This window comes from Dromiciops gliroides, chromosome 1 (genome assembly GCF_019393635.1).
Source record: "Dromiciops gliroides isolate mDroGli1 chromosome 1, mDroGli1.pri, whole genome shotgun sequence".
NCBI lineage: Eukaryota > Metazoa > Chordata > Mammalia > Microbiotheria > Microbiotheriidae > Dromiciops > Dromiciops gliroides.
In genome coordinates, this window is record NC_057861.1 from 543,641,040 (window position 1) to 543,661,751 (window position 20,712).

The window sequence follows — 20,712 nt, forward strand, 5'->3', positions numbered from 1 at the left end:
AGTCATTTAACCTCTCAATGTCCCAAGCAACTTTCTTAAGACTAAGTTGTAGAGCAGGTGCCTATTCCTTATGATAGAGGGAGTTTCTTATATCAATGAAATTATGGGCCTGATTTAAAAAAAAAAAAAAAAGTATAGATTTTTTTTTTTGCGGGGCAATGGAGGTTAAGTGACTTGCCCAGGGTCACACAGCTAGTAAGTGTCAAGTGTCTGAGGCCGGATTTGAACTGAGGTACTCCTGAATCCAGGGCCGGTGCTTTATCCACTGCGCCACCTAGCCGACCCCGGTATAGATAATTTTTAACATTACTGTGAGTAAGCACACTTAACAGCTTAATGGGCTGGGAGTTAATTCGCCCTTTAAATTCCAAATGAGATTAATGAAGGGCATTAGAATACTAAACTTCCTTTTCAGGGAATATATGTGCTTAATGACTTGTAACCTTTCTGGAGTTAGAGAAAACAATATACATCTGTTCTTTGGGATAGTTTTTCCAAACTAATTTGCCTTGAAAAAATCATATAAACAAGGCTAGTTGACTATTGCAAAGTTATGTGGCTTCACTGACTGTTTTTATACAGCATCAAGTTTACATTGTAGCTTTCCCTGTATTATGTCATTTATTACTCAGATATGTTCTTTATAATTAATGAGATATTTCTAAAAGAAATTTAGCTTTCTTTCCCAGATCTCTCTTACCTCCTTCTAAAAAATTTAGAGTCAAAGGACCAGGTTTCTTATTCTAGCTGTGCTACATACTACATGTATGAACTTAAGCAAGTCACTTAACCTCTCTGAACCTCAGTTTCCATATCTTTAAAGTGAAGACACTGGAGTAGTTATCCTCCAAGCCTCCTTTCAGCTGAAAATCTATGGTATGCTAAGTGAAAATTCAGAGGTAAATATTTCCATACAGTAAAAGGAGCTGTATATGTGACTTCAAAGATAACATTTTTCTCCCTTCTGCTTTTCATAAGTAGGAATCCAAGCTCGCAATTGTGTATTGTACTAGGATTGCTGTTTCAGAATTCTTTTCTACAATGTGGATAAGTCTGCCCTTGCCCTTTGTAACTATAAGAATTTGTTGTGGATAACCACTGTTAATATTTCACCTACTCTGAAATGAAAGCAAATGTTGGAGTTATGTGAAGAATTCTTTTTAACTTTATAGACTTTAAATTTTAATGTGGTGCTATAATCAAGAATCTTTGAGTTGGAAGGGACCTTAAATGTCACTTGGTCTAACGTTCTTGCTCCTACCTCAAGGTCTATTTTATACTTTTCAGAGGGCTTTCATACCTATTACCTCATTTGATTCCCACTATAACCCTACAAAGAAGATAAGACAAGCATAAACATCCCAAGAATGGGAGATGTAGTGTTTTTTCATATGTATAACTTGCCAAAGTGCTTTGTAAAAAAATTGAAAATTGAAGTACTTTGGATCATAATATTTGTCAAAATACTTGTCTAGTGACTTTTAATCTGTCTTCATGTAATGTTTAGAAAGTTAGAAAGTGTTTTTCTTATTCTGTGAGTAAAATATCCTGCAGTCCTGTTGGTTCAGTGATTTCACTTGTCTTCTTAGCATGACTAGATTTCATGTATTTACTTTTTTTTTTTTTTTGGTGAGGCAATTGGGGTTAAGTGACTTGCCCAGGGTCACACAGCTAGTAATTATTAAGTGTCTGATGCCGGATTTGAACTCAGGTCTTCCTGAATCCAGGGCCGTGCTCTATCCACTGCGCCACCTAGCTGCCCCCATGTATTTACTTTTGTTGTTACCTTTTCCATTTTCTCAATTAGGAGGATTTGGAAACAAAGCAAAACAAATTACCTTTAAACAATCTACCACCTTTTCCTCCTCCCCAACCCCCCAGTTTTTAAAATTAGTCTTTAACCAGTCTCAAAGTCTTTATTAGTCTTAGAGAAAATCTCAAGGAAGTGCTTCAAACTACAAAAACATCTGTCTCTAGCAATCTGCAATTTTTAGCTAGGTCAAATCTTTAGCTAAAGATTTGTTGTACTTTTTAAAAAATAAAAATAATGAAGGAATCCATCTTTAAAATGGAAACACTAGTCTGCCACCTCATCTCTCATTAGAATTATAATAATGATCAAAGTGGATCTTCTATGAGAGGCTGTCTGCAGGTACAGGAAAGGAGAAATTCTCCACTTTTATAAAATACTTTCATACAGAGAGATTGTCTTTTGTCAGAGGAGTTAGCATGGTAAAAATACTGACAGTCATCTATTTGAGTAAGAGCTTTTCTGGGACAGGAGCCTTCTGTGTAGGGTAATGATGGCTTACCCTTTGAAATGTGCTCCTGAGAACAAGGTGAAGAGACTTTAGAGCTCTAGTTTTCTTTTAGGGCAGCTGCTATTACATCTACTACTTTTGTGAGCCAGTAAAAAGCCCACAATGAGGATTCAGGTTTCTACAGTATACGTCAAAAAGCTACAGCTTGGTTTTTATAAGAATACCAGGCATGTGCCATTGCTTTTTAAAACTTCAGTATTTTCTGAAGTTGATAACATCTGCCTTATGATAATTTCTTTCCTGAATCACTGTGTTTCTTGGGTCATTAAAACAGATACCAGCATTTTACTTAATGTTTATGCTAGGAATTTTTGCTTTCTCAAAAGCTTAGCAGTAGGAGTTAACACCAACGTGTCATTCAGTGACGCATATTACTTTATTACTTTATAGTGGCAAAAACTTTCAACTCTCATGCTAATGCAGAGTTGTTGCTTCAGACTACCAGCTGATTTATAACTGTTTTATTTGAGAGAAATATAATAGGTGTGAGCTTTAAAGACTTAAAATTCACTGACAACTTTTTTCATCAGCTTCAATTTTGACATTCTCTCCCATTGCTGCATTTAGAACTAGTTTTCTGGATAGGAAGAATTGTATTGTACTGATGTTTGAGCACTTGCATAACTTCCAGTTAAAGTACAGTTTAATTGGTTGAATCCTAAAATATATAAAGTCATTACTACATTGGAATTTCTGAGCCTGAAGTGAATAGAGAATAACTGAGGAATTCTTGCAGCAGGAAGAAGTATAGTTTCAAAATCATAGTCATAGAGTCTTAGGACTGGAAGGGCCCTTTGAAGTCATCTATAACCCCTTTGTTTTATAGTTAAGGAAACTGAGGGCAAGAGAATTTTATCAGTTGTCCAAAGCGAATAGGGAATCTGTGACAAAGTTAGGACTAGAATACAGGTCACTTGATTTCCCAGGTGGATGATTTTTACCATTAAACAGCTGACAAAACAGAACCCCTTAACTAAAGATAGCCTAATAATTATTTAATGAGAAATGAATAAGATCTTCTAAACTTTGTTTCCTTTTCGTTTTTGCTGTAATTGAAAATGCCAAATAAGGTTACTAAAAATTCTGTTATCTATCCCCACTCTAGAAAGGCTTTTTGGGCTTGTTGCCAGTTTTTGTCCACATGTAGGAGCCAGATGCCACACAATCGGAAAAGAATAGTTTTGGAAAAACAAAACAAACACACACACACACACACAAAACAACAACAAAAAACTTGTCCTTAAGATAACAGAAGCACTAATAGTCTACTACTGTGCAGTGACTTCATGAGTGGTTTGCTATTTCACAAAGATAAGGGCGTGCTTTTATGGTTGACATTGGTCTTGCCAAAATCCCTATGTTAAATATTTAGGAGCCTGTGTAGCTTAAGGTTACTTATAGTTATTGGCTTAAATGTTAACTAGAAATGTAGTTTGCAATATAATTTACATTCTCTGCTTTTGTTTCTTACTTGAAAAGTTCTGTACTTTGTATTACTTTGAACATTAGGAAAATTGGCAAAAGTAGTTAAGATTATGCTAAAGATGCAGCTGGTTGCTTAAATAAAAGTATTCCAGGTGACCCCTATACCACTAAACGGAAAAGTCGTCTCCAAGTAGAGGTCTGATTGTGGGAAAGGTTTCCTTTCAGATGACTAATTTAGGATGTCTTTGTTTTGCCTCTGGCTATTATGCTATGTGACAAACAGGCCAGGACACAGGAAGGAGAGGTTTAAGTAATATCTAAGTAATGATGTCATGGCAGGCTTTGGCCTCCGTTACAGCCTGGTAGCGTCTGTGTGGTTTTTACACACCCTATTTGTATAAACTATTTTCTGTAGTATCTCAGTCCAAGGACCGAAAAGAATTTAATAAATATTATTGGGTAGTAGCAATTTATTTTTCACTTGGAAAAAACCAGGATGTAGACTTGCTTCAGCCTGTGACTCACCCATAGAGCTGGCAATAACAAGTCCAAGTTCTTTAATTCCATTTCCATAGTTCTGTGTACTAAAACTAAGCTAAAAAGAGCAAGATATTTCCACCCAGGAAATAAGTATTTTCTCCTGCAAAAAAATACTTATTTTTTAAAAATAAGTGTTAAACTGACAGCTTTTTTCCTGCAGGAATTTTTATTTTCCATAAATGTAAAATGATACTGATCTGGATGATGATGGAGTCAGTATACAAGTACTGTCCTGTAAATTTGGAGAACTGAATTATAATCTGTTTTGCCCTGACTCAGTGCAGTTTTTAGACCAATCATTTAACATCTCTGTTGATTCATCTGAAAAATAAAACTAAATGTCCTGTTATTAAGATATGTATTAAATGCTTTATGTTTTTTGTGAGAAAGGTGTTGTTATTGTGATGTTTAAAATCTAACTGTGATGACTAAAATCTAATGTGTGGTTGCCTTAAATTAGAAGCTTATAGCACCAGACTTTGGGCATTAAGCATTTATTTGTTGGTTTTTTTTTTCCTTTTTTTTGGTTTGGGCAATGAGGGTTAAGTGACTCGCCCAAGGTCACACAGCTAGTGTCAAGTGTCTGAGGTCAAATTTGAACTCAGGTCCTCCTGACTCCAGGGCCGCTGCTCTATCCACTGCGCCACCTAGCTGCCCCCACATTAAGCATTTATTAAAGTATATGAGAAGTTAGCAAAAGAGAGAGGAAGAACACATGGAGTTCAGAAAGAAAAAGCCTAGCTACCCTGGCCCTGCCGCCACAACCGAGACCTTCAACCGAAAAGAGAGACCTCCATTTTCCTTGATGGGAAGCTCCCTTCAGCACCACAAGAGGGGCAGTCCCCACACACAGCTCCAAGCTAATTGGCTGGTAGCATTGATTGACATGACTTACAAGCAGTTCTATGAATAGATGTAACTTCCAGCCACTAGTCACATGCTTTCTCAGGGGGGTTGCCCTGGTTCTCACGATGTTTTTCTCAGCAGGGGGGTGGCACCCTGATTCTCACAATATGTACTCACACAGGTGGTATTACAGTAAGTTGAGGCCTGATATCAATGAAATATATGCAGTATTGATAAGTTATTGTAAATAAATGACTAGAAAATGCATTTTAACACCATATTTGCTAGTGGTATAAGGATTTTGCTTCTTTATTTTTGGTTCTAAAGGGAACTTTCAGTGAAAGTATTTCCTCCACCAAGGTAGATCAATAACTATTCTGCTACTTTGGGCTCAAGGTCACAGAGCTAGTATGTATCATAAATAGAACTTGAACCTAGGTCTTCCTGACTCAGACTCCTTATCCACAATGCTATGGTGCCAATCTCCAATTGTCCTGATATGTATTTTGCCACTGGACCCAAATGGCGCAGGAGGAGAGTGAAGTTGGTGACTTTGCACTGCCCTGTTTTCTAAGGACTACTCCTTAGACCTAAATAATTATGGCTTTCATTGATTGGCCAACAATAGGTCCTAGGCCTCATTTGGTGATTGTTTGGCTTCTTATTGGTTCAGAGTGGGGGTAAATAGCAATTATTTCTATTTTGGCCAGAAACCCTGAGGGCTTTCCCTACCCCACCTTCCCATTCATTCATTTTCTTTATGATTAGGTAAAAGAGGCCTTTCTGTGCCTCCTTTCTTACCTAGCCTAAATTGCTGAGTAAGTGTTGCCTCAGGCAAACTGTGACCTGTGAAAGGCCTTGTCTTAAAAGAGTCAAGGTTTCCCCACTGCTTTGGGGCCATCTCCAGTTGTCCCGATATATCTTGCCCCTGGACCCAGATGGCTCTGGAGGAGAGAGTGAGACTAGTGACTTTGCACAGCCCTGCCTCACTTAAATTCAATTCAGTGCAAATCATGACATCACCTCCCTGATGTCATGGTCCTCTTCAAAAATGAAGGAAAACCAACAAGAAGTCATTGTAATATTTTTATACAACTTTCTTCATAATAGTAATGTGTATAAATATAGTATTATTATTTTAAGTATATATTGTGTTGACATCAGCTTTTGTTACTCATTACTACTTTTCTAATTAATTTGGTTAATTGATATGAAATTTTGATGGCATTAGCAATAAGTAAAGACTAAATACTATTTCTGTTTCTTCCTCCTTACAAAACTTGGTTTTGTAAATCATATGTGGTGTGTGACATTTAAAATCTGATGTGTGGTCGCCTTATTCCTGTCCCAAGTGTAGGGAAAACTAGCTAGGGTTTACTTATAAATTAGAAGCTTTAGCACCAATTTGGGGCATTAAGCATTTATTAGTGAAAAAGAGAACACCTGGGTTAGAAAGCCAAGAAAAAGCCTATCTACCCTAGAGGAGAGATAAGAGTTCAGCCTGGCCTGCATCTTCTTTCAAGTCCTCCACCATGAGGCTGTTAGAGAAACCAACCAAAAGAGCAAGCTTCCTCTCTGTCCCAAGGAGGGGTGGTCCTTCCACACTGCTTCAAGCTAATTGGCTAGCATCACCCAAATCCATTGGTTCACTGGACTTGATGGTGGTCTTGTGTTGAGTTCAGAGTCCACAGTCTCTGAGAACACACCCTCTTTAGAGTTAGGCAGGTGTGGTTTCAATTGAATTAACTTTAAGTACATTAATCATGGAAGTCAGTCAATCTCAGTCAATCCAATCAGTCCAAATCAATCAGTCCCAGCTGAGGCCTTTGGGTGTTGGCAAAGCCCATTATTTTCTTACAGGTAAAATATGATGTTCTGATGAAAGCTTTCATAATAAATGTGTATTTTCCTGCTTCATCCTTTATAAATATGCATTTGCTGTTAATAGAAAGCAAATATCTCTGCAATGGACTTAAAGCTCAGGGACCTCTGAGTTCATCCTGGCTTTGCCACCAACTTGCTCTGTGACCTTGGGCAAATCACGTAAATTTTCTGAGTCTTAATTTGCTCATCCATAAGATAAGGCTATTAGTTACATGATCTTTGCAGGGTTGTTGTGAGGAAAATCTCTTGTAACTCTAAATGCTACATAGATCAAAAGAGTTATTTAGTGCTTCACAATTCACAAAATATTTTCCTAACAATAACCTTGAGAGAGAGGACAAGCATTGTATTATTATGGCCATTTTATAGATGAGGAAGCTGCTACATAACTGGCAGGAGTAAGAATGAGATATGAATCCAGATCTCTTAATGACTCCCAAATTCAGCAGTAGAAAGAGTAAAGTTATAAACTCTGATATCACACGCAGGGGGAGACTCTAGGGATGGGCTAACAGATGTTCCCTCTTTAGAATCATAGGGCATGGAAGTTTCTAGGATGGCTCAATAGCTGGAAGTGGGGATGGGTCCAGAGCCGAAGCAACCTGAATGTGAGTTTCTTTTCACTTGGTTTGGGGGGTTTTGTTTTGTTTTTTACTATTACTGTAGCCCATTTTTCTACTCGGTTACAGTATTACCTGCTGTACACGGATTTTACCACACAGCATTCAAAAAAGTTTGAGAAACGTAATTTCTGGGTAATTTAATAATTTTTATTAATAATGCCAACATTTTAACCAAAGGATGGTTTTTTGGCCATCTCTCTCTCAGACTCAAGACAATCATGGCAAGCTCACAGTTTTTATGCCCTTCTAAAAGTAGGTATTCCCCAGGGTGGCAGTCAACCCTGATGGACTAACAATTAATGAGAGGTGGACTTTACAAAGAGAAGTAGGCTTAACTTCAATGAGGGGCTGAGAGTGACATCTCGTCTCCCTTGGACAGAGAAACTATCTCTATACCCAGACTACTCCCAGTCTTTTGCAATTTAGACAAAAGGATCTCTCTCCACTGTAGGGACCAATTTTAATTTGGGGAGTGTTAGCTAGGCGGCTCGTCACAATATTGGGGCAAGGAAGGAGACCAACGGTCTCCCTCAAGACAGAGCAGGATTTATTTAATAAGAACGAACTTAAAAAAAAACAAACAGGATCAGTAGGATTAAGGGAAAGGAAATAAAATGGGGAAAGGGAAATAATACAACCTGAATCACACCACCGCCCAGGAATCAGCTGAGAACACACAGCAGTGTCCTGTTGCCTTCCAGCTTCAAGCTAGAATGGCGAAAAACCTCCCTTCTTCCCAGCGGACCCCAGGCTGACCACACACAGCCCCAAGCCAATTGGCTGGCCGCTCCGACAGTAACATGACTGCCCTCACTGGGCTTCCAGTCATTATAATTTTGCCAGGCCCATGTAGGTGTCGGCGAGTGGTGACGACATGAGGTGCCAGCGCCATGGTGACGGCTACAACCAGTGGGTAGAGAACCATGCTGTGTGTTTGCAGAGGTGCTGCTTCTGAGCCCCAGGCCAGTGTGTGTGTTGGGGTTTTTTAAATTCTAGCCAAAAGATGGGGTCATAAAAACCTCAAATAACAATTAGTTCTTTACACCACCCAAGCTTGATTGAGTAGAATTCACTTTAGACTAGAGATTCCTTATAAGGTTGTGTGGGGTTTGATAAAGATTAGCTCAACCTTCAGAGACTGAGGTCTTGAAATGAGGAGAGAGAAGAAGGAGAACTCTCAATCTCCCCAAATCATAATCATTTCTCTCATTCCCCCATTCGATTCTATTGAAAGGTGAAGCCTCCTCAATGAATCACTAATTGATATGACAAACACTTCATAAAAGTTTTCTAACTATTGGACTTGTAAGGGAGAGATGGAAAGGCACTTTGACAAAATCAAAGTGGGTAATCCCCTTTGATAAGTAGACCTTACAGATAAAAGGCACAAAGGGAAAAAGTAAACAAACAATAATATAAAAGTCTCATCCCTCTGGTTCTTTGGAAACATCCGATGCAGTTCTCTGGTTTGCGTGTAGTCTCAGAGTTCTCTGGTTCAGGTCACTTTGTAGAGATGCTTGTCTCTGCTTACAAAATTGGTCTTAACACAATTTTAAATTTACTTTGCCAATAAGCAGGTCAAATAATGAAAGTTAGCTCAAACTTTATGTTTCTAATATTAGAAAATAAAATTTGGAACCTTTTAGACCAGGGAATTTACAATTTTAGGTTGGTCAATTGTCAGATACAAACAGAAAATTAGAACCCATTTTATACTTGGCATTATTCATTCCCCCATAAAGAGAGTGAGATTCCTCTAAGGAATTAATAACAATACTTTTTATAAGAAGATGGACTCCAATAAAAAAATGAATTCATTTAAAAGCTGCCAGATTAACTTCAATGGTAACAAAAGGCTCCAGGATGATATGATATATATATATATATATATATATATATATATATATATATATATACACACACACACACACACACACACACATACATACATATATATACATACATATATATACATATATATATATATACACACACACACACACACACATACATACATACGCACACACATACATATATTGAGTGATCAGTTTCAAAACCGTGCATATCAAATAAGTTTCCAAAAATTACTCTCCTCTAAGGAAACTGATTGTACCAAAATTCTTTTCTTTCAAACAAAACTGAAGATGTTTGTGATCTAGTCTTAATAATTAATAGAATACACTTTGGTCCCATAGACTGTTGAATCAATACCCAATCATCCTTGCATATTTTGAAACATTTAAGAACCATTTTTTATCTACATACATACACACACACACACACATATATACATGTACATAAATATATATAAATATAAATAAAACTAGTAACAGATGACAAGGCCAAATACTCATCTACTTTAGTTGTTTAGAATATAGAAAGGACTAAAATTCTAGGCTAAATAGGTCAAATATTATACCTGTATCTTATTATAGATAGTAACTCAGATCCAATATTAGCCTATAATATTATGTTCATACTGATCACATGATGTGATTATAGAAATTTGCCATAAAAGAATAGGGACATAAGGGAAAGTATCCTTTTATTTTGATGTCAATTCCAGGTAGAAGTTATATAGATAGCAAATTGCATTGAGCAAGGTTTAGTTAGCCAGGTGGGATATTTTCCATTCAAGAGGAAATGTTATCCTGGGGAAATTGAGTCAGGAGAATCCTACTTCATCCCATGCCAAGAGTTGTTCTACCTGCCTTTCCTTACCAGAAACATGGTTATAACAGCATCAAAACTGATCCTCAAGGCCTACACTATTATAAGTAGCCTAGCATAGGAACCAGGTTAACAGATTTCTTGCATGGGAAAATGAATGAAATCTACCTGTAGTTTATAGATGTAAACCCCATAGGGTTGCTGACATCAGCAGTTCATTGGCTTAATAGCATTCCTTGATGGTCATACCTGGAATCAGACTCAAAATAATTAATAGTCCCAGAAGATCTTAAATAAGAAGTTCCAATAATCAGAGCTTCAGGTGGATTCAGCTCCTGTGGATCACATATCCTAGATAACCAGTATTGACTATAATTTTAACACTGGTAACAGTAAAAGAGTCATCCAGAAAAATCACAACTTATCTTGATATAACTAGTACCCATGGTAAGTAGATGCTTTTTCATCTCTAAGTTCAATATTACACAAATGATTTTGCTTTTTAAGATGCTTAATAGCAAACAACAAAAGACTTGGAATGGGATGTGTAAATATAATAATCCCAAATTGCATACAGAGAACAACTTATATGAAACATTGTCTATATCTATAGCAAAACATGTTCAGTTATTAACCACATTCAAATGGATATAAACATAGACTACTGTTGTCAGAATCCCTTTAAACTATGGGGACATCTTTAAGGTGACTCTTAAGTAGTCTGCATACATTTCTGCACATGTTCTAATCCCAGATTAAATTAAAAAACATAAGTAAAATCAGATTTCTCATTAAGGTGACACAAGATAGTACATAAATTACTACTCTTCACTAACATAATTCACTCTGCTGAAATCCTATTCTTTAAAATATAAACCAAAGAAGTTCTTGACTTTAACCTCACAACTTAATAGATTCACATCTTTGTTTGACAAGCTTTTCTACCTTTTTTAATTATACCTATATCATTCTGAAAGAATGAGATACTTGAGGAATTGAATCTCATACATATGACAAGTTCAGGCACTCATTTAATTCTTGCTTATGCCATGGGATGACAAGACATTCAGATCAAAATAGCAAGATCTTTCTTCCCACTTACAGCTTATTACAGTAATTCAGATGCCTTAGTATTACTCTAATAACTAATAGATTCAGTATTGCAATAACAAATTTACAGTATTTTTCCACACTGATAATAGAAATTTGCTATGAGAGTTGTAAGCAGGAACATGGTTATAACAGCATCAAGGCTCTCAAGGCCTACACTATTATATGTAGCCTAGTATAGGAAAGAAGTGGACAGATTTCTTACCTTGGAAAATGAATTAAGAAGAGTCCAACCATAGCTTTTCCTCCTTACCTTATTCCCAGAGACAGATATATGGACAGTTATCCACTAGATTTGGATCTTATATGTTGCTTCCCTTGAGCTGCTGATGTTTGTTTGTTTGTTTGTTTGTTTTTCAACGAACCCATTTAAGGATAGTTCAAAGACAACAAACCGAAGAATGAAACTCCAAAAAGAATATTTGGCATCCCCAAAAAAGTTTTCTTCTCAGACAATAAAGTCTCACTAGTCACAGTCGGTTTGGACACAATTGTTATCAATACCTTCTAATTACTGCAATAAATTGGCTTGCAAATAAAATAGGCCTTCTATAAAAATCACACAAGTTTTTAATTAAACGTACACATAAGATATTTATTTAAGCATTTTTTTCTAAAAGTATTTCTCTTAAAAACAGCTTAAAATATATCCTTATGTTAAAAAGGTAATAACTAAACTATCATGAAGTAAATTGGATGGAAACCTCTAAATTGACAGATATTTTTCTTAGTCAACCTTAAAGAAAAAAAAAACAACTTAAAATTGAAATTTATAAAAACTAAGTTGGCGTAAAATGCCTTTCAGTATCATAAATAAATCCCTAAAGTGTCCTAAAAAGCAAAATAAATTCCTAATCATCACAAAATTCTTAGTTATCAACATTCCCCCAAGCAAAAAGTGTTTACAGTCAGGAGATTCAGCTTTTCAAAGCCAAAAACCCCTCCAAACCAAACAAAAAATAATTAAATTTGCTTTATCACAATAACAAAATTTACCTGGCCTTTAAAAATTTACTTGATGTCCCTTTGTCTTAAAATATATCACTAGAAAATAATTACATTCTGGATTCCCATGTATATAGTGAATATGTGATAGTTCACTTAAAGCCTTAGAAAAACACTGGCCAATTGCTGTAAATCTCCAGATTAACATTTTTTTTTTTCTTTTTTGCAGGGCAGTGAGGGTTAAGTGACTTGCCCAGGGTCACACAGCTAGTAAGTGTCAAGTGTCTGAGGCCAGATTTGAACTCAGGCTGGTGCTTTATCCTCTACACCACCTAGCTGCCCCCAGGTTAACATGTATTTTAAAGAAATTTAGAAGACCTTTGAGATTATCGGGTTCAAACACTTTAATGTAGAAGTGAAGAAACTGAACCTTGGAACTATGAAGTGACTTTCCCAAAGTCACAGGGCTAATTATTCAGAATCTGGAACTGAAGCCCTTGTCCACATTTCCATTAGATTATACTGCTAGGTGGCACAGTGGATAGAGCACCAGTCCTGGATTCAGGAGGGCCTGAGTTCAAATCTGGCCTTAGACACTTAACACTTACTAGCTGTGTGACCCTGGGCAAGTCACTTAACCCCAATTGCCTCACAACCCCCCCCAAAAAAAAAAAAACAAAAAGAAAAATATACTTTCAGCAATTACAGCTACTTATATGATTGATCCAAGTGGCATATTTGATGGAGTGCTAGGTCTGGAGTCAGGAAGATGAATTCAACCCCTGACTCAGATACTTACCTTAGCAAGTCACTTAACCTCCCAATGTCTCAGTTTCCTGTAAGGGGCTAAAATTCTAGCTAGTCTGTCTAAAATATCTAATGAGTGGTTGCCAATAAATTATAAGCTTTAGCAAGACTTAGACTTTTAAGCATTTATTAAGGAGAATAAGAATTTGGTGAAGAGAGAGAGAGGCCTAGATTATCTATCTATCTCAGGGAGCTACAGTTCTCCTGCTCCACTCTCCATGAGAGTCCTGGCGAAAGAGCCCGAGAACACCAGCCTCGCTCCCTCTTCCTTCCACAAGCAAATGTCACTTCCTGACGCCAAAGAAAAGCCACATGTCTTGCCCTCAGGTGCCTTCTCCTCATGGTGGAGCTTTCCTACAGTAAGTTTCCAGCAGGTGGCATCATTCCAATCGTTACATTCCTCATTTGTGAAATGAGGAAAACAATAGCATTCACCTCACAGGTTTGCTGTATGGATCAAATGAAATAATATTTGTAAAGGTCTTAAGCACAGTGCTGGGCATGTAGAAGGTACTATATTAATGTTATGTATCATTATTATTATTATTAATTAGCTAATTAATTGTAAAACAGACATAATAGCACCTATGTCCGACACAAATGTTTTGTTGTGATTATGATATATTATGTATGTATACACACGCATGTACATTTTAATTTTTAATTAATTTATTTATTTTTGTTGTTAGATTTGCAACTTGCTGCTGAGCTTGGGAAGACCTTGTTGGATCGGAACACAGAGCTCGAGGAGTCTCTTCAGCACATGTATGCAACCAATCAGGAGCAATTACAAGAAATTGAGGTAAACTCAGTTACATTCTAGGCTTTCAGCATAGCATGTATCTTTTTGTTTAATTTGTATAATCATCAAATGAATACTGAAACAGACTGCTTCAATGAAAGTCAATATTTGAATTCCAGGGTAGCCCTTACATTATTATTGAGGAAACATGATTGAATCACAGGATTGCTTAAATAATACCCTCTTTTTTTGTTTTGTTTGTTTGTTTTTTTGTGGGGCAATGGGGGTTAAGTGACTTGCCCAGGGTCACACAGCTAGTAAGTGTCAAGTGTCTGAGGCTGGATTTGAACTCAGGTCCTCCTGAATCCAGGGCCGGTGCTTTATCCACTGTGCCACCTCGCTGCCCTAAATAATACCCTCTTGTCTTAGGTGCAGAAATATTGAATCTTTTAGGCTTCTTTTCTGGAAAAATTACCATAAATAAGAGAATTTTAGAGTTCCCTGGAATATTAAAAGATACTGTAGCCGATCCCCCTCATTTCATAGATGATAAAATAAGCCTAGAAAAATGAAGTGTGGTCAAGGTTAGTCTGAGAGCCAGGGTTAGAATGAATCCCTGGACTCCCAGCTAGGAGTATTGTCTACTGTGCCGTGTTAACACATTGATGACATTTTTAGGGCTGTGGATAAAATTTCTGAAAACTACAGGATGTTAGAGCTGGAAGGGAAGGTCTTAGAAAGCCCCTGATCCAGTTCTCATTTTGGAGAGGCAATGTGTAAGGAAACCTTGACTTGGAACCAAGAGACCTCAATTCAGTCCCAACTCTTTTGGGCAAATCACTTACCCATTCTGGTCCTCAGTTTCCTGATCTGTAAAATTGGGATAGTATTTTTTTATATCACCTCAAATATGTCAGGAGAGTGCTTTGTAAATTATTAAGTGCTGTTTGAGACTGAGCTCTTCATGTGAAGGCGACTTACTCATGGTCACAGTTTGTCGATCTGTGTCAGAGCTAGAACTAGAACCAAGTCTTCTTGTCCAATGCTCTTTCTTTTCTACCCTTCAGTCTCCTTCTCAAATTAACTAAGTTTAAATTGCATTTGGCAATATTTAAGCATAAAAGCAATAACGTGAATACTGTGTTTCTACTTTTAGTTTTTTTACTTGCTTAAATTCTGAAGATGATAAAGTATTCTGAAGATGAATGACTATGGTGACTAAATTCTAAGTAGCTCAGTTTGTTAGTTTTTCTCACAAGTTGTACCATGCAAAGAATTAATAGTAAAACACGTTTTTCTTACTACTACTGTGGTCTCAATTTATTTACATTTACAGGCATTTTACATTTAATAATTGTCACATGAAATAGAAGATAGTCTAAAAGATATGCTTAGCTTTAGTTTCTTTAGTAAGGAAAAGAAGTTATTTAGTGTTTACTCTGTGCTAGGCACTGGAGATATAAATTCAAAAACAAAGATAGCCCCTTCTTTCAAGGAATTTGTATTCAAATGGGGAAGACAATGCATAAAGGGGTGAGCCTAGGTGGGGCACTTTGGTACAGAAACTTGCCTGGTTGGTGAGTCCATCCATGAACAAATTTGATCTGATGATGAGATTGTTTCACTTGGGTTGTTGGTAAATGCTGCCATTTGTGTATTTTTTTTTTTTTTTTTTGGCGGGGCAATGGGGGTTAAGTGACTCGCCCAGGGTCACACAGCTAGTAAGTGTCAAGTGTCTGAGGCTGGATTTGAACTCAGGTACTCCTGAATCCAAGGCCGATGCTTTATCCACTGCGCCACCTAGCTGCCCCCATTTGTGTATTTTTTTTTAAAAATTATTTGTTGCTAAATTGTACTTTCCAAAATTATTGCTACTTATATATTAATGGCTATTTCACCTGCTTTGGCAGTAAGTATTTATTATTAATATTAAATATCAATAAAGAATTGACCACATGGTAGTTAGCACAAGCAGGAGAATAGCCCAGAAGACCCATGCTATCTCTTTCTCTCTTTTTTTTTTTTTGGCAGGGCAATGAGGGTTAAGTGACTTGCCCAGGGTCACACAGCTAGTAAGTGTCAACTGTTTGAGGTCAGATTTGAACCCAGGTCCTCATGAATCCATGGCCAGTGTTTTATCCACTGCACCACCTAGCTGCCCCACCATGTTATCTCTTTAGAGAGACAGCACCTGATCTCAAGGAGAGTTCAGAAGCCCTACATTACCTACACTGTCCTGAGAGGAAAGCGCACACCAAGAGACAGCATTCTGAGCCAAGAGCACTAGCCAAGATGAAACTAAGATGGGGACCCTCACGTGGTCAAGGCTTTTTATCTTCTTTTTGTTGTTGTTTTGTTTTGTTTTTGGTGAGGCAATTGCGATTAAGTGACTTGCCCAGGGTCACACAGCTAGTAAGTATCAAGTGTCTGAGGCCAGATTGGAAATCAGGTCCTCCTGACTCCAGGGCTGGTGCTCTATCCACTGTGCCACCTAGCTGCCCCCCTTTTCATCTTCTTTTGATAGAGGTGAGCCATTATACATTGATCAAAGCTAATTGGTTAGGATCATTCAATTCCATTGGTTGCCACGACTCAAGAGTGGTCCAAATTAAAATGAACTCTACCGTGACATAAGGGGGAAGTGTGCAAAAGACCAGCCTAAATTGGTCAAGTCAAAGACCATTATCTAGCTGTGGTTTAATCACATCAGCTCAATTTAGCTAGACAAAAGAATCAATTTCTATTTCTATCGTACCCTTAGGTTGGTCCCCAAACAAAGTTAGAACTCTCTCAAGAATTGAACTTTCTAGGGTGAGGGAGAGAGGATCTGAAACTGATCTGGGTTCCCCCAAGAAACTCATTATTAATCATTGTTTTCTCACACATTTAAGTAGCACAGATAATTGAAGACCTTTTTTATGGTTCCATAAACATTACATTATTAACTGTTTTATTAGTAAACTTTATTTTTTCTGGAAACACCTCAATCAATAATATTGTTGCAGGTTAAACATCCAAAGATTTGGAAAGCATGTGCCTGTGTAGAAAATTTCTAAATTGTCCATGATTGTAGAGCTTATGTTTTCTGAGTCAATATCTTCGAAGACTACCTCTCAATATCGAGTGCTGGGGTTATAAATATAGGGGCACAGGAATCCCGTATCAGAATGAAAAGGGACTTGAGGTAATGTAGCCCAATACTCTTAGCCTAAAAATGTAGAAAATGACTTCCTTAGGCTAATTAATAACAAAGGTAAACTTGAACTCACCTTTCTGACTCTTTTTCTCTCTCTTTCTCTCTCTCTCTCTTTTTTTTTTTTTTTTTTGGTGAGGCAATTGGGGTTAAGTGACTTGCCCAGAGTGTAATGATTGGAATGATGCTACCTGCTGGAGAGTTACTGTAGGAAAGCTCCACCATGAGGAGAAGGCCTCTGAGGGCAAGGCCATGCGGCTTTTCTTTGGCGTCAGGAAGTGATGTTTGTTCATGGGTACTGTCTATCAAGGCTACCAGCCAATCAACTTGAGGAGCCTCCCATCTTCTGGGAGGAACACACGAAGTAGGAAGCAGATGCTGGGGGAGGAGTTCACTCTCTTTTTTTGGTTCCTGACCTGGCAGTGGTGGTGGCTAGACTCCAAAGGACTTCACAGGGGAGTTGAGGAAAGATAGGATTGCCAGGTTATAGGAATTCTGTTCTCAATCTTTCTCTTTCTTTTACTATATTTCAGTAAACCCTTAAAAACCTAAACTTGTTTATCAGTGATTTTAGTCAGTTTTCCCCCAAAACTGGGGGGACAGATTAGAACCTACATTTAGAAATTTAAATTACACAAGAGTCACACAGCTAGTAAGTGTCAAGTGTCTGAGGTCAGATTTGAACTCAGATCCTCCTGAATTCAAGACTGGTGCTTTATCCACTGCACCACCTACCCGCCCCTTCTGACTCTTTTTCACATATACTTTATAGTATACTATAACCTTGAGGGGACCAAACACCAGAAGATTACAAATGTATTATTCAGAAATGATTATAACCCAAAAGATCTTATCAAAAGCAAAACCACTTGTTCACTTAAGGCACTTATTCATTCTACCATATTTACAATGTAAGCAATAGACCTTTCCCTTAACCACACTATCACAAAACTTTGTGAGGATTGCCCAAAACATATTTCTAAAACTTTTGAGAAAGAAGTCTTGAAACTAGGCCAAGTACAACTTTAATGTGTTAGACAAAGATTGTAGAACATACTGTTCCCTCAGTTGAAGTTAATGAGGCTTAAAGTTTGCCAAGATGCCTACAAATGCTTACTCCAACTTTTAAAAAATAGTAGGGGGGGCAGCTAGATGGTACAGTGGATAGAATACTGGCCCTGGATTCAGGAGGACCTGAGTTCAGATCCGGCCTCAGACACTTAACAATTACTAGCTGTGCGACTCTGGGCAAGTCACTTAACCCCAATTGCCTCACACAAAAAAATAAAAAATAGTTAAAGGCCTGCCAGATGTCACATTAGCCAAGTAGAATGACTTTCTAGCTTGATTGATAACCTAGGATGGATCACACTATTTGATTGATTCCTTCATGGTTCATATCATATATGGAGAACAGAGGGGAAAGAGAATTTTGTTTGAATTCTAGAGTCCCAAGGTGATTTAAAATACTTAACTCTAATTGTTAAATATTTCAGATTCATCTAATTATCAAATGCCAGCTTTGCACAGGGCACATTGTAGGCTGCTTGGAGAGGGTGTAACGATCGGAATGACACCACCTGCTGGAGACTTACTGTAGGAAAGCTCCACCATGAGGAGAAGGCACCTGAGGGCAAGACATGTGGCTTTTCTTTGGCGTCAGGAAGTGACATTTGCTTGTGGAAGGAAGAGGGAGCGAGGCTGGTGTTCTCGGGCTCTTTCACCAGGACTCTCATGGAGAGTGGAGCAGGAGAACTGTAGCTCCCTGAGATAGATAGATAATCTAGGCCTCTCTCTCTCTTCACCAAATTCTTATTCTCCTTAGTAAATGCTTAAAAGTCTAAGCCTTGCTAAAGCTTATAATTTATTGGCAACCACTCATTAGATATTTTAGACAGACTAGCTAGAATTTTAGCCCCTTACAAGGGTCAGAGTTTAGCTAAGATAGTCCTTGGTCTGGAAATTACAGTGAAGTTTGTCACCTTGTTTTATAAGGTCCTTCCATGTTTGTAAGTGACATTACTATGTAGGACTATGTGGAAAGTACATTGGAGAGAGACAAAATAAAGTGCTCAGACTCCAGAGAGTAAAAGTTGAAACTGACCAGGAGATCATGGAGAAGGTGCATTTGAGTGGTATATAAAAGACGGGAAAGAAATCTGAAGACCAAAGATGGGGGAAAGGACATCCTCGGGATGGGAAATAGCAAGGCATGCGCGAGGGCAAATCAATACAACGTGACTGCAACTTAATGTGCACCGAGGGAGATGAAATGAAATAAAAGAGGGAAGATGGATTAGCATTCCGTGGTGAAGGGCCTTGACCAGCAGGCAAGGTGTTGGCAAGACCTAGAGGAGCCCCTGAGAGTTTTTGAACAAGGAGTTCAAGGGGATGGAGTTCAAGGGTTTGGGGGTTGAAATGGAAGAGAGTGGAATTGGGAGGATCCATGACAGGGCTGGTTTTTAGTAGTGGCACAAGCCTGTGGAAATGAGGGATGTTGTTAGTTGGTAGCAATGAGAAAAAAGAAGCTGGGCTTGAATAGGGATGTGTGTTATAGAGGTAAAAGGGGAGAGTCCAATGGAACACCAAGGTCTTGAACACAGAACACTGGATAAATTGTGGTGCCACAGACAGAAACAGAGTCAAAAAGGAAAGGTTTAGGAAGAAAGATAAAGTGGAGGTGGGGTTGGGACATGTTGACTTAGATGTGCTGGGTAGAAAAGACATCTCCATGACAGTATCCTATTGGCAATTGGAGATTAGGGCCTTGGGTGAGAAGAGAGTTAGGGTTTGAGAGATAATAGTTTTAGGATTAGATGTTCAGGGGCTTTCAGGGGCGAATATGTTTCAATGCAGTGAAAAATGTCGTAAAATTTTTTTCAGTAATTATGAAGAGTGGTAGGTAGAATCAGTCTTGAAAGAATGTTAATATTAATTACATAAACATAATTGTACACTTAGGCAACCTTTCCCAACAACAAAACAAATTAAAGCATTTCTAACTGTAGAAGACAAAGAAACTCAAATTACTACATAATTAATGGACTTTGCCTGTTGATTAGTAAAGGATATCAGGAGTTTACACCAGAATAATTATTTTGTGAGTTATTTTTATTTCTTTATCTGTTTAAGGAGGTTAATTAAAATGGTTACTCAGATATTCTGACTAGAAAGTACAAATTTGGCAGGGGTGGGGGGGGGGTAGCGGGGGGACAATCCTGAATCCAGGGTCAGTGCTTTATCCATTGTGCCATTGTGCAGCAAGGTGGCGCAGTGGATAGAGCACCGGCCCTGGAGTCAGGAATGCCTGAGTTCAAATCCGGCCTCAGACACTTGACACTTACCAGCTGTGTGACCCTGGGCAAGTCACTTAACCCCGATTGCCTCACTTAAAAAAAAAAAAGACTAAACATTAAAATATGTAGATGGACATTTCTTAGTGAACTAAACAGGCACATTCTTTGAAAGGAATATTTATCCTTGTTCCTTTCTTTACTTTAAATGTCATCTAAAAAAATCAGTCTATACCCTTTACCTTCACTTCTTGTCTTTTCACTTAACCCTTAGCAGTCTGGCGTCTGACATTATCACTCCTTCACTACTTTT

At 37.8% G+C, this 20,712-nt stretch overlaps 1 protein-coding gene across 1 annotated transcript in view; it reads left to right on the forward strand.

The window, feature by feature from the left end:
- Positions 1-20,712, forward strand: part of CDR2 (cerebellar degeneration related protein 2) — a 38,306-nt gene that overhangs the window by 1,544 nt on the left and 16,050 nt on the right. Inside the window, exon 2 of the mRNA XM_043962521.1 lies at positions 13,861-13,973. Coding sequence (XP_043818456.1) covers positions 13,861-13,973 — 113 coding nt within the window. The remainder of the gene's footprint in view (positions 1-13,860; positions 13,974-20,712) is intronic.